General features: G+C 36.8%; 1 protein-coding gene across 1 annotated transcript in view; it reads left to right on the forward strand.

Annotated features, from left to right (window-relative positions):
- The window catches only part of LOC138693148 (retinol dehydrogenase 13-like), a 40522-nt gene that overhangs the window by 8211 nt on the left and 17461 nt on the right, over positions 1-14850 (forward strand). Inside the window, exons 3-4 of the mRNA XM_069816826.1 lie at positions 6391-6540; positions 10089-10193. Of these exons, the coding sequence (XP_069672927.1) occupies positions 6391-6540; positions 10089-10193 (255 nt within the window). The remainder of the gene's footprint in view (positions 1-6390; positions 6541-10088; positions 10194-14850) is intronic.

Here is a 14850-nt window from a genome sequence, read left to right on the forward strand (position 1 = left end):
TTAATGTTATGTCACATAATGTGTTGAGATTATCACTTATTTCACAAGTGTCCAAGCTAGTAGATCTAGGATCTTGCATAGCTATCGCACAAACACAAGTTCTATAAGAGAAAAGAATTAAGAAAGAAGGGAAAATACTTACGTAAAAACTAAGAAACTATAAACACTAATTCACAGGAAAGAATATGCTTCACTTTAGAGCACAGAACAAATAATCATTTTATCTAATTCAGAACAAACAGTCACTTTATCTAGTCTAGACAAAATAAGCATTTGAATCTTTCGTACACTACTTTTAACACTTGAATATAAATAACTGACATAATTAACACGAGTAAGATCGCCATTTAATCAATTATTTATATTCAAGTGTTAAAAGTAGTGTACGAAAGTTTCAACATGGATTATCATTTCCACTGTTATCCAAGCAGGTACTGTAACCTTGTCAACTGCAGTGTCACATGTTGGCAGAGTGTTGTACCAGCCATGCAACTCTTCAGAAATGATACTTGCTCGACAGACTTTTAGAAGATTATTCTTCTTTGCTGAGCTTATGGGCAATGGATTTGAGTATTCTGCTAGCAGTTGTTTTAGGCAAATAAATGGTCGTCCCTCTCCACGAATTTAGATTGCTCTATATTCATCAGAATACTCACACTTATTTGCAGAACCCAAAATGTTTCTCTCGTGTAATTGAAAGACTTTACTTTGAGTCAATTAACAACATCACCATTCTCATCTTTGGATTTCTTTTTCACCAACATTTTTGCCACTTGCTGTAGATTGAAGTATTTCATTCAGAGAGAAGGTTCAGAGTTTACGAATAATTTTTTTCTGAAAATACTGTGTACCAGAAGCAAGGCAATTCTGACTGCTTCCAAACACAAAGGAGGAGGAATCGTAAAAACAGTGGCCATCGTCAAGATTATTACGATTCCTCCTCCTTCCTGGAGTGCTGCTGATGATTCAATGGAGAATGAAGTCTTTCTGCCTTCCAATAGGTTGAACAAACCCCCTTTCGCCGCTCCTCAGAAATGTTTTCAGTGCACTTAAATCCACACATTACAATTTAGAGGTTTTAGGAATTTCAGCATCTTGTGATGTTTCTATTTTATATGTCAAGCCATCCCTACGTTAATTTTTTTCACATTGCGTTTCCATTTGCTTGGATTCCTTTTTCTCCATCTACTTCCACTTTCTTGAGTTGGTTCCCCAGGTGCCGCACATTTTTCATTGTGTTCTGAATATTGAGAGTTAGGATGATAATGAGAATACATCTTGATTACACAACTTTTAACACTGTATCACTTCGGAATATGTATGATAAGACTGTCTTGTGTTAAATTTTAACGTACCTTGTTAACATGTTTCGACCTATTTTGGGTCATCTTCAGAACTGGTCGTAACACAAAAACAACATAAACAAACAAATACAACCACACAGGCGTATACAAACTCAAATGTAACACCTGCAACAACTTCTATATAGGACAGACAGGCAGATCATTTCAAACACGTTACAAAGAACACATCACAGCCATAACAAAATTACAAAACACCTCCACATATGCAGAACACATCACAAATTCCAACCACACTTACACAGACATCAACACAGACATGGAAATACTGCACATCCAACCAAAAAGCCAGAAACTCAACACACTAGAACAATATGAAATATACAGATACACGAAAACACACCCCAACGATATTCTCAACACACAACTCAATTTCGAAACACATACACTCTTTGACTCTACACTACGAACGCACCCTCACAGGAAACAAGAGGCGCCAAGACCAACAACGGCCAGTTCTGAAGATGACCCAAAATAGGTCGCAACATGTTAACAAGGTATGTTAAAATTTAACACAAGAAAGTCTTATCATACATATTCCGAAGATAATGAGAATATAAATCTGCAAAATCACTTCCGAAAGCATTATCAGTTTTCTCCAACACATCTTGTTCACTTATGACTGATGAGGTTCCTGCTGGTAAGTGATCATTTTATTTATTGCACTCTGAATAATAATTGTTATAATAAATTACATCATCATGTTTATTCTAGACGTTATATTTTATTTTATTTATTTCACCTATCTGCAGTTCCACTCATTCAAGACGAGTAATTCTATAGTATAGTATAGTAGTATAGTATTTATTAGCTGTCGTTATAGCAAAAGCTAATGACATTGTCAAATTACACGTTTGAAATTATCGTGCAAAAATGAAAATTATTCTATTACAACACTAAAGATAAAACAAAATGATCACAAATACTCCTTAGAGTTTACAATTGAGAGTCAATATTATCAAAAATAGGCTAATATCTAGATGAAAATTATAACACACTGATCACAAATATTATTTGATATGCTCCGTTTATATACAATAAGACACGAATTAACTTAATAATTTATGAGAATTTCCTAATATATTACAAAATAACAATAACATTCAGAGAAAGAAACCTAAAAAATATCTACAGCTTGATTTTCAAACTCAAAATATTCTTGCACAGACTTTTGGTTACACTCTTCTCACAGTTCTATTGTCAGATATATCAAATTTAATTTATTAAGCAAACATTTTTAATAAGAAATGGAATATCCACAGTACAATTTTAAATATTTACTACTTTGTTGTCATTAGGTGGTTTACATTTATAATTTATTGTTTTGGTATTGTTTTTAATGTTATAATATTGTGACAGCGACGTGAAATTCGAACTCACGACCAGCGTCCCGCAAGAGAGCAGAATGCGCGTGAGCCGACACGGCTCCACGGAGCACTATGGGACGGCGCGCGGCGGAGAGGGGAAAGGGCCTACACAGCGAGGGAGTTTGAGCGTGCATCTTCTGCTTGCCTAGAGAGGCCGAGAAATCCGTCGAAGTGGAAGAATCGCGAATTCGAACTTTCGAGGCTACGTCGCTGTGGTTATAAATTACGGACGCGAAGGAACGACAGCAGTGTTTTTCAGTTATTCAGTCGGTGAGTAAGCCAGAGCAAGCAAGCCAGTCTTGTGTACCGGAGTTCGACTCGAGTGTGCGTCCGCAACTGTATCAGCATCCGAAGGCCTGAGTTCGAGTGCAGTGGACCGCAGTTGGAGGGACCTGAGTTCGAGTGCAGTGGACCGCAGTCGGAGGGACCTGAGTTCGAGTACAGTGAACTGTCTCTGAAGGTCTGTGGTTCGAGATACTGTGAACTCGAGTGACTGAGCTAGAAGAACTGTGAACTGAGAACTAACAGTTCTGATTTGTAAATAGTGCTTTGTAAATATTAGTTAAGATTAATAGTTCATTGTTGTTCGTAATAGTCCAAGTAAATTGTCATTGTCGTCGGTGGAGTCTATAACGAATACTGTGTTGAGTGCAAATCCAATTGTTGACGAGAGCGTTTAAGGCGAATTGTAAAAAGGAATTATTGTTGGTAGAATAAAATCCTATTGTTGAGTTGAAATAAAATTCACAATATGTTATTTAAATAGTTTTAATAATGAACCTACTGGATCTCAAAACAAGATTAAAAAATATCATTAGGTACAGCATAAAAACAGCAACTTCACCTCAAAATGTTAAAGTAATTACAGTATTTATTTGTTTGGCTATCATGTATATTTTAAGAAAAGTCACCTACTAGCAATCACTTCAGTATTTTTCTGCAAAGCTAGCTGCAATAATTTCCCTTCTCTTGTCATATAATTGTTCATGTTTATGAGAGAAACATATACAATCAATGTTAATCACTAGCATAGATCACTGTGTACCTGATCAGGTTATGAGCTAAAATCATTCTGCCTGTACAGATATTCTGAAAATGATATTGATGTGTACAGGCAAAAGGTATAAAGTGCACTTAATACTCTCTTCCTGTCAACATTTTGTTCGTAATGGACTTAATAATTTGTGAAGATTTCATTACTAAGGAACTATAAGAGTTAAGACTTAATTCGTTTTCCCAAAGACTTAATTCGTTTTCCTAGTACACAAAGCACAATTTGCTTTACTTATTACCAGGGAACGGATTTATATGGACTAAAAATATATGAAATATGTAAATATATATGTAGTTATTTTTACCAAAATATGGAATTAAATATGGATTTTTACCAAAATATGGAATTAAATATGGACTTAAAATTATAAAAAAATGACTATGTACGTTAAATATTGGTACATTTTAATCAAACTAAACAAAAAATATAATGGACGTACCTTATCTTCCAATGTAGTTTCAACAAAACACAATTTTTATTGTCTGTTACCATAACAATAGGTTACAAACATTTCTTTCAAGTGCTGAAAAGTGAATCTTCTTCTATTGTCTCTGAGGATAGATTTATACTGACTAAAAGAGCGTTCGACGTCACAAGAAGTAACTGGTACATAATTCAATTTCACAATGTCTGCTGGGGATAAGTCCAAGTTAATCTTCACTGTTGATTCACCACTCATCACAGCAACAACCTTTTGTAGTTCTTCATATCCAGGGTTTTTTGAAAGTACAGTGTCCACCTTAGCTCTTACTGCATCTGCAACTTTACCTCTACCACGATTCAGTTGTTCCACAGTACTATTTATAATTTCAAAACTTTCAGATAGTGAAAGGTGCCTATTTTGGAGACTTTTGAGCGTTTTTATGATGCATGAAAATGTATGCTGAATGTGAGCTAAGTCATTCTTCACACTTATGTCACAGGTAACTGTTTTCGCAGTATCAATTGAGACTGCATCTTCAGAGTCCAATGCAAGGAGAACATTGTTAATAGAGTCTATATGTTCGGCATAATATTCAACTGCTTCTAGCCATGTACCCCATCTAGTTAAAATTGGCTTTGGTGGCAATGGAATTTCAGGGTACATTTCTTTCAACACGTTAACTCTACTGGGAGCTTTGAGAAATACTTTTTTCACTGATGAAATCAACAAATCTACTTTAGGGAAATTGTCTCTGACCACTTCTGCCACACGATGAAATGCATGCACCACACAAGTAAAATGAGTCAATTTAGGATATACAACAGATAATGCTTGTCCAGCTTTGACCATATAAGGGGCAGCATCGCTAATAAAGAATAACACATTATCGTACATAATACCCTTTGGCCACAGGATACCCATAGCTTCGTTGAACAGTTTAACTATAGTTTTGTTATTGCACTTTTCTAGAACATCACAATGTAAAAGAATTCGTTCAGAATATTGTTCACTTAACAAACCGATAACTACATTACCAACAAGTCTACCTTCTTTGTCGGGAGTCTCATCAATGGAAACCCAAATTGAACTATCTTTAATTTCATCTCTTATCTTCTGTATTGTCTCATCGTAGATGGATGGAGCATACGTCTTCCTAAGTGTTGACTCATCCGGGATTGTATGTTGAGTATATTTTTCAAGGAATTCCCTGAAGACCTTATTCTTTAGTTTGTAGAGAGGAATATCAGCAGAGATGAGAGAACGGCACAGGTCGATGTTAAACTCAGATCTTACATTCGATGTTGTTGGTTGTGTTAAAAACAATTGTCTCTGCTTGGAATTTAGTTGTTTGTTGGCCTGATGTTTACTAGTTGTAATGTGTTGTTGCACCAGGAACTTTTGTGTAGATGATACTGCACACTGACACAAATTACAAAATAATATTTTATTGTCAGTTGATAAACCATCTTCTTTAAATTCTGAAATGTAACTTGTTAGTTTTGATTTTAAATTGACTGAATGACGTACTTTTGGCATATTTACCGTCTTTATAGTATGATTTACAAAACTGAACCTATGTGTACTCTGACTGGCATTTAACTGTTGAGCTGCACAACTGAAGTCTGTTAAAAATTTTAAATTAAATTAATACAGTTTTGTAACTTACTTTCCCATTGTTGATAGGACTGCTAATTTTCAAATAACTCTGATGTTAAAGGGATTACTGAACATGTGTTTAAATCTCTATTGTTGAAATGTATTTTTAAAAGTTAATGGAATTTTGTTTTGTTTTATTGTTAAACCTAATATAATATGGACTGTTTTATATGAAATATGGAAAATATATGGAAATTAACGAAAATATGTACTAAACTCTAAAATATGGAAAAATATGGAAAATAAAAGTAGGATTTTTCAACCCTACACATTGTGAAACATAAAGATAATGCAAAATATAAATTATATTAGCTTTATAAGTAAATATGTATTTACATATAAATCCTTTCCCTGCTTATTACCATTAATAACTCTTTTTTCGCATTTTTGGACTTAATACCTTTTCCTTGTAAGCCCACGATATATAATTATTCATTATAAGCCTCTATTATGATTTATGATTTGTAAGTCAAACATATGCCTCATGTTAAAAAAAACAGTTTTCATTTGGATGTGACTTTCCTTTAGGAGGAGCAATTATTCTAGCATGCAGAGATCTTGAGGCTGGAGACAAGGCTGTAGCACAAATTAAACAAGAAGTAAAAGATGCTGAAGTGCAAGTAAAATTTTTGGATTTATCATCACTGAAATCAATTCATCAGTTTGTTGAAAATCTTGGTAAGTCTTGTTCCGATGTTTTAAATTGGTGGACCTTCAGCTGTGTGTTAGGGAAGGAAAAAAAAATAGAAGCAGGAGTAAAGAGAAAATTGCAACCTAGAGCACAGATCCACTGAACCGTATGTACTCTGAAACACTTTTGTATATGGGGCTTAAGTATAAGTAATTACAGTTGTGTTTTCCTAAATACGGTACTATATATAGAAAAATTTGCGATTAATGTTCATAGGCCTATATACACAATTCAATATGCACAGGTGTTCCGAAAATTAATCACATCACTTAAAAATATCTTACATTTAAGAAACCTGAACTGATACAGAACCATAAATATTACTTACATATACTACAATCAGTTGCACAACAGATTCAGCAAAGGGATTACTAAGCATCTAAAATAAACAATTCCATGGTTCTGAAATATAAAATACTTTAATCCTATGGTGAATGACATCATTGAAATGAGCAACGGTCTATTATTATTAAAAGAATTACGCAATGTTCTTGCGGAGTGTTATACAAGATGATTTCCTATCCAGTCTTTTCATTTCTTTAATAATTATTGTCTTGATAGTGGCCTATGCTGTGACACAATTATAGCTTCTATCTAATTGATTGGACACATTTCCAACAGCAGTTTCCTCTTTAAGGAATATATGCATATTAGGCATTTCTGACTAAAACATTTTTTCCTAATAGCTACTTTACTGTTTACTAGCATATGACATAATGCGGTTGTTTTTGTATTTAAGTGAGGCACATAGTATGATGCTTCTCTCGATCTCTCCCACCATAACAATTCTCTTGTTTTTGCAATAAAAGATAAAAAGTATGCGATTCTATTATATATATATATATATATATATGTAGGTTATCACTACTTACATCTGAAGTCTCTGCATAGAATTGGAATATATCAGTCCCCTAACTGCCCATTGTGCAACTCAAACCAAGAAATGGATTCGGAACACCTCAAAATCTGTGCTTCAGTGGCTGACCATGATAATATCTTTGAAAAATATTGGAGTGGAAGAGGTCAAATGACTTTATTGTCAAACGCCTGGCATTAGAAAACAACAACAACAACATCTGAAGTCTTCATTATTATGAAACATTTGAATAAAATGAACAGTGAAAATGAAAAAGATTCATAATATTACAACAGAACTAGTCCTAAAGTAGTATTGGCCTCATGTAGTCAAACATGAGCCTTGAGAAAAACTGATGAACACAGATTGGAAACATCATAAATGCGATTTTCTCGACATTTATTCGGAGTAACACCACAGTAATACTAAGAGATAGATATAGAAGTGACTCAATTAGAGATAAGCTACATAATATGGAGAAAGTTGTTACAGAAACAAGTGACTATCATCTCAAATAGAATCAGCATGTAAACATGACGATTCCAAATAATCTACCAGAATTATAGGTCCCATGGTAAAAGAGATCTCGAAAGGCCCAGAAGCAGATAAAAGATTCAGTTCTGAATTCGAAGTGGGCACTAGTTTCCAAAATATTACATAAGAAGTGCAACAAGAAAAATAAGAATTCTTACTTAAACATGGCATACTGAAATTGTTAATGGTTTTCGAACCAGTATACTGAAGTACAACATTCAATCAAAACAAAGAGAAAGTGCGACTTGTCAGGTGACCATAACAAACATAACTAGCGGGGAATAATAATCCTTTGAATAGTCTGCTTTGGAGGGAAAGTTGTTGTTGTTGTTTTCTAATGCCAGGCGTTTGACAATAAAGTCATTTGACCTCTTGCACTCCAATTTTTTCAAAGATATTGTCATGGTCAGCCACTGAAGCACAGATTTTGAGGCATTCCAAATCCATTTTTTAGCTGATGTTATACTACCAGCATTCCATTGTACGATGTTCAGTTGATTCTGTACCATTAAAGTAGTCCCCGCCCGGAGACTATTTTACCTCTGGATAATTTTACCTTAATGGTATTCATTTCATATTGGAGTAGTTAAATGGCAAGTTGTAGCCGATTTAAGTGAACACCATATTTTAACGTTTTGGTGGCTACTTTATTCACACACAGCCTCCAGAATGTCTGGAGGACCACACCTGTTGTTGGTCGACAGGTCTACTGGACCTAGTTGGGAGATCTTGTTGATCACCAGCTTTCCCTCCTTAAGCCACTGGAGGACGATTTTAGTGCCATAGCAGGTTAGCCCTAGGAACAGAAAAGCAGAAAGGATAGGAAGGAAAGTAAAATGAACCCTTAGGCCTCGAATACTCTAATACCATCGGGGTCGAAGAAAGTAAGAGTTCAGTCAGAGGACTGGATAGGAAAGGATAAAGAGGGAATTAGGTATTGAATAGAGGAAAATTATACCAAATTCGGTCATTAACTCATCAAGCTGACCAGTGCTAATTGATGAGTAGCCCCTCCCTTTAGTTCAGTTTGTAAAATTATGCTTACTAACAGCTGCATCACGGGAAGGTAGGGATGGGACATTGGGTATTTGTCCAGATTGGTTCCATAAAGCCTTCAAAGGGAAGGATTAATGGCTCTCTCCCCTGTATTCGACAAATACCGTTTTGCAGCCTTTGAAAGGAAAGTTAATGTAGTTCTTTAACAAAGAATTAGAGGTGGGGCGTGACAGCATTTTGCCATCACAGGTCTGAACTATGATAGCTCTGTAAAAATCGCTGTGACAGATAATAGCAATTTTGTCACAGTGTGACGTTTGTATTCAGATGATCCTTGGCAATTGTGGGGTTACATTTCCTGTCTGTAGATTTCCAAGTCGTCTGGAACTCAATATCACGAGGAATACCCATGTTTCTCATTACGAGCTGACAGATATTTATGTTTATTGCTCTTCTGCAAAGTGAATTGATGTACTGATGCCACGTCTTATATAGTGATTAGCATGGCAAGTATACTAAAACAAAACACGCTCTGAGCTGATTAACTGAATCATTCGTTGAAGAATATAGCGAGTGCATAGTTTCAGTATGAAAGGATTGCCAATGTTAACTTTTTGAGTGGGACGAAAATTATTTAGATCCCAGTTATGTTGTCCTTGAAGTTACTCTTCTGACTTGCAGTTATTTGGATTCTGGAGCTGTTACATATACGTAACATCAGTCGCCATCACTGTGAATCACATATCAGGCAGAGTGACAATTTCTCAGAGCTGTGATTTTGGAACTGTATTCACAGTCAAAACCATGACAAATCTTCATAGCAACAGAATCACAGGTCTTCAAACCACACTCCACCACTACAAAGAATATGACAAGTGAAAGAACGTTGTCTTTGAATGAGAAGTCAATATACAAAATTTATCTGACATTTTTTGGTCGTGCTAAATTTCACAGTTAGCTACTATACTACATGTCATTCTGTTAATAGTGGTGATGAATTTTATATTATAATTTTATTCAACTCAAAAATGGAATTTTTCACACTGAATATGGTAGGAGTTACAGCTTTGTGAGAGGATTCCACTGAATGTGAGGACCAACTAACTATAAGTTAATGGTTGAATAAACATGACATTAATTTAATTGCAGATACAGAAACTATTGACATACTAATTAATAATGCTGGGCTCGCATTCCATCCTTTTGAGAAGACTGAAGATGGATTTGAAATGCACTTCATTTCCAATTATCTCGGTATGTAGCCTACTAATCCAAAACTTGCACAGATTTCTGTATAAAAATGTTTTATGATCATATTTTAAGGTAAAGGTGTCTGCGTACACACGACGAGCAAGGGATGCGTGGAGATGGAGCTCCCACGACTTAACCTCAGCACTAGGAGATGATGTGATCAGTACTACATTCTGGCTAACAATTAACGCTAGAAAAAACTTAGTAGCCTACTTGATTCAAAATTCTCCTCAGATTATCTGGCTAATCTATTGACATTCAGCTAAGAGACAGTAATGAATGTCTTATTATTAATTTAAGTAAAGACCATTTTTAGGGGTGGGAGAATTAGCATTTTTTGTGGCCTTTGAAGAGGCCTGAAATTTTATAGGAGACTAAGTAGATCCCAAGATCATACTGAAAGTTCTGACAAGATGAAATGCTTACCCTTCACCTGAAATCTTTTAGTACATGACCTTTTCTCTACTACCAGAACCAATTTATTGCATATATTGTAGAAGTAAAATACTATTCGTGAACAGAATAAAACAGAAATATATCAAGGAAAAAAATAGTTACCTCTGAGTGACGTCATATAAAACACAGAACTTTCACTGCCTAAACAGGGCTGGGGCTTCTCATTTGAAGGAGAAAGAGTCAGAACATTTTTAAACTGTGTTAGAGAAAAGATAAATTTCCCTAATATACTGTAACTATAAACATCGCTGCACCACCACCACCACCACCACCACCACCTTCCTGATCATATATAATAGGATTACATTAGTATTAAAAAAATATAACTATTGAGTATTTATTCAATCATAATATACTCATTTTATATTTCACTGAACTCAGTAATATCTGAGAACTGATGCAGTTCTGTAAATAGAGCGATTGACTACAGACTGGAAGAATCCAGGTTCAAGTTCAGGTGAAAGCAGCAATTTTCATCTCTAATGCGTCCAAAACAAGTCTATAGATCAATCAGCCTCATATAAAATTACGTAAGTACCAAGTCCTTCTTGGGAGTAAGAAGTGGCTGGACCCAGTGGTGACTCGTGGGATTAAAAAGAGGTGGTGCACGCCTGAAATATAACTTAAAAACAAAGCTTACTTTGTCATTTAATTTCTTGTACAGATAAATTATATCCTGGCTGAAGAGAATTTTTCTAATACTCACTTATTTGAGTCTGGAATGGAGTGCACCATTTTTATGTCAATGGGTAACACTGCTAGTGCATTCAGGCTATCATTCCCTATGGAACTTCTGATAAATGCTTTTATCCTATTCAATGTAGAGAAGGATCTTTCGTTCCCCACAGTTGTCATTGGAATAGTCTTCAACATCAACACACACTCCGACATGTTATTTTCATAGAAAAACTGAAGAAGGGATGATGCACTGGAGGCATTTTGCAGATATTCACGACTGTACAACACTTCCAACTCCGTTCGCAATTTTGCACCATTTAGTTTAGGATACAACTTCAGAGCTGTTTGAAAATCATTCTCGGAGAATTTGTTGCAGCACTGGGGAAACCTGTACACAAAAATAGCTTAGAGGTGCATAAATGACCGAAAAACTTAAATCTGTCATTAAAAGGGCTTGTAATCGTATCACAAACTTCCAAAGCTGCCAATCTGTTACTCCTGCTGCTTTCATATTCAACGTATTGGCTTTTTTCAAGGGCTCACTTAAAGACTTCATTTCCATACAGTTTGGCAACATGAGGCATGATCTTATAGAAAAATGTAAGCCAATAAACGAACTCGGGATCTGTTAAGTGTTTGCACAAACTCTATAGCTTCAGTTGAGGCCTTTGTGTCATTTATTCAGTGTCCCTATTATGTTCGAAACACTTAATCAAATTTCCTCTGTTTTCGAAGATTGTATTAACAGTCCGATGTTGAAAATGCCACCTTATCAGTGGGACATAACCAAACTTCTTTTGTACAAACTCAATTAGATAGTCCATTTTTTTTTTTTTGGTGATCTCGAAAAGAATGTCTCTATCCCTTGCAAATCTTGAAAAAAATTCTGCTTTTTATAGAGGAAGATGTCGCACTTTGAAGAATAAGATTTCCCTGATGTGCGTAGCAATGAACATCAATTAATGAATTGAAATGGGCTGGGTCCTTTCAGTCCTGTGCACGTAGGTCACTTAAGTGGGCCCATTGTGCTCGAGGTAAATGAAAAGTTTACCCAAGTCCCGAAGCCTCCTTGAAGGCCAGGATTGCTCTCGGGTCTGCTTTTCTTATATCTTCTGGTCCCACCTATCTGAGCCCAAGAAGACATATCTGACTGTGGACAAAGGCTCACAATCGCATAATATGTGGAGAGAAGATTCCTGCAGTGTGAGTTGATCAATTTCCAGATTCCTCACTATGCTCTTCTCTTTCAGGTTTAAACATCTTTATAAAATGAATTATATGAGTCCACTGTTAGAGAACTCTCTGGATTCTCAGGTTCCTTTAACTAAATCCCTGTAATGTGAGTTGATCGGTTTCCAGATTCCTCACTATGCTCTTCTCTAGAGTCCCTGTTAGAGAGCTCTGGATTCTCAGGTTCCCTTAAGTGAGCCCTGCAATGTGAGTTGACCCGTTTCCAGATTCCTCACTATGCTCTTCTCTAGAGTCCCCTGTTAGAGAGCTCTGGATTCTCAGGTTCCCTTAAGTGAGCCCTGCAATGTGAGTTGACCCGTTTCCAGATTCCTCACTATGCTCTTCTCTAGAGTCCCCTGTTAGAGAGCTCTGGATTCTCAGGTTCCCTTAAGTGAGCCCTGCAATGTGAGTTGACCCGTTTCCAAATTCCTCACTATGCTCTTCTCTAGAGTCCCCTGTTAGAGAGCTCTGGATTCTCAGGTTCCCTTAAGTGAGCCCTGCAATGTGAGTTGACCCGTTTCCAGATTCCTCACTGTGCTCTTCTCTAGAGTCCCCTGTTAGAGAGCTCTGGATTCTCAGGTTCCCTTAAGTGAGCCCTGCAATGTGAGTTGACCCGTTTCCAGATTCCTCACTGTGCTCTTCTCTAGAGTCCCCTGTTAGAGAGCTCTGGATTCTCAGGTTCCCTTAAGTGAGCCCTGCAATGTGAGTTGACCCGTTTCCAGATTCCTCACTATACTCTTCTCTAGAGTCCCCTGTTAGAGAGCTCTGGATTCTCAGGTTCCCTTAAGTGAGCCCTGCAATGTGAGTTGACCTGTTTCCAAATTCCTCACTATGCTCTACTCTAGAGTCCCCTGTTAGAGAGCTCTGGATTCTCAGGTTCCCTTAAGTGAGCCCTGCAGTGTGAGTTGACCTGTTTCCAAATTCCTCACTATGCTCTTCTCTAGAGTCCCTGTTAGAGAGCTCTGGATTCTCAGGTTCCCTTAAGTGAGCCCTGCAATGTGAGTTGACCCGTTTCCAAATTCCTCACTATGCTCTTCCCTAGAGTCCCCTGTTAGAGAGCTCTGGATTCTCAGGTTCCCTTAAGTGAGCCCTGCAATGTGAGTTGACCCGTTTCCAGATTCCTCACTATGCTCTTCTCTAGAGTGCCCTGTTAGAGAGCTCTGGATTCTCAGGTTCCCTTAAGTGAGCCCTGCAATGTGAGTTGACCTGTTTCCAAATTCCTCACTATGCTCTTCTCTAGAGTCCCCTGTTAGAGAGCTCTGGATTCTCAGGTTCCCTTAAGTGAGCCCTGCAATGTGAGTTGACCGGTTTCCAAATTCCTCACTATGCTCTTCTCTAGAGTCCCCTGTTAGAAAGCTCTGGATTCTCAGGTTCCCTTAACTGAACTCCTGCAATGTGAGTATCCATTTCCATATTCCTCACCATGCTCATCTCTATCTCTGGCTTTTTGTTTTTTGGTAAATATTGTTCCCACTAGCCCTGGAGCCCTCACAGAAGCAGAAGGCCTGAGTACAAAGGGTTTTGGCCTGGTAACCCAAGGGGATAGTTCACGACACTTGAATATTTAAGTACCCCAGTGCCATTCAGTCCTCAGCACAATACCTTACACCTTGGCTTGGGTAAAGGATTGGGGAGTGATAAGAATAGGATAAGACAGACAGGACGTTGTACGACACACTTCGTCTGACACTCCAGCTGAGACCTGCCTGGCATGGGAGTCCCTGCCAATAGCAAGCTATGGCTGGTATAGCCCTCAGCCTCATTGGAGCATACAAACCTCCCTGCCCAAACGGACAATGTTACTTCAAGGCGGTGCCCCCTGAGGAGGTAGCAATGAACATAATTAGTATTACAGTATTTCTCTTTGACCAAGCACTGCACTGCACCGCATATTCCTACCCACTCATAACTGAAGCTCCATTATATTTTTTGGCTGGTCAGTTTCTCTTGAGATTTTTCAATTTCAATTTCACGCAATTGGTTTAGAATTATTGTTGCTATCTCTATTGCACTTCTTTCCGACACTTCGAAACTCATTTTATTATCTAAATGACATTTTGACATACCTATATCATGCTTCGTACTTTTTAAGGTCGGGTAAATGTTTTAAATCTTTCACACCTGTTTTAGTTCAAGTGTCTTCCCTACCAAATAAAACGCATGGAAAGCAAAACTGCGAATTATCCAAAGGACACCCACGCATACAATTCTACTTTTTGTATACGGTTTTATTAAAATTTCTTGTTGCATGTTGTTTTTATTTGTAAACACTTGATTAATGCAAAGTCTGGTATTG

Source organism: Periplaneta americana, chromosome 17, assembly GCF_040183065.1.
Source record: "Periplaneta americana isolate PAMFEO1 chromosome 17, P.americana_PAMFEO1_priV1, whole genome shotgun sequence".
NCBI lineage: Eukaryota > Metazoa > Arthropoda > Insecta > Blattodea > Blattidae > Periplaneta > Periplaneta americana.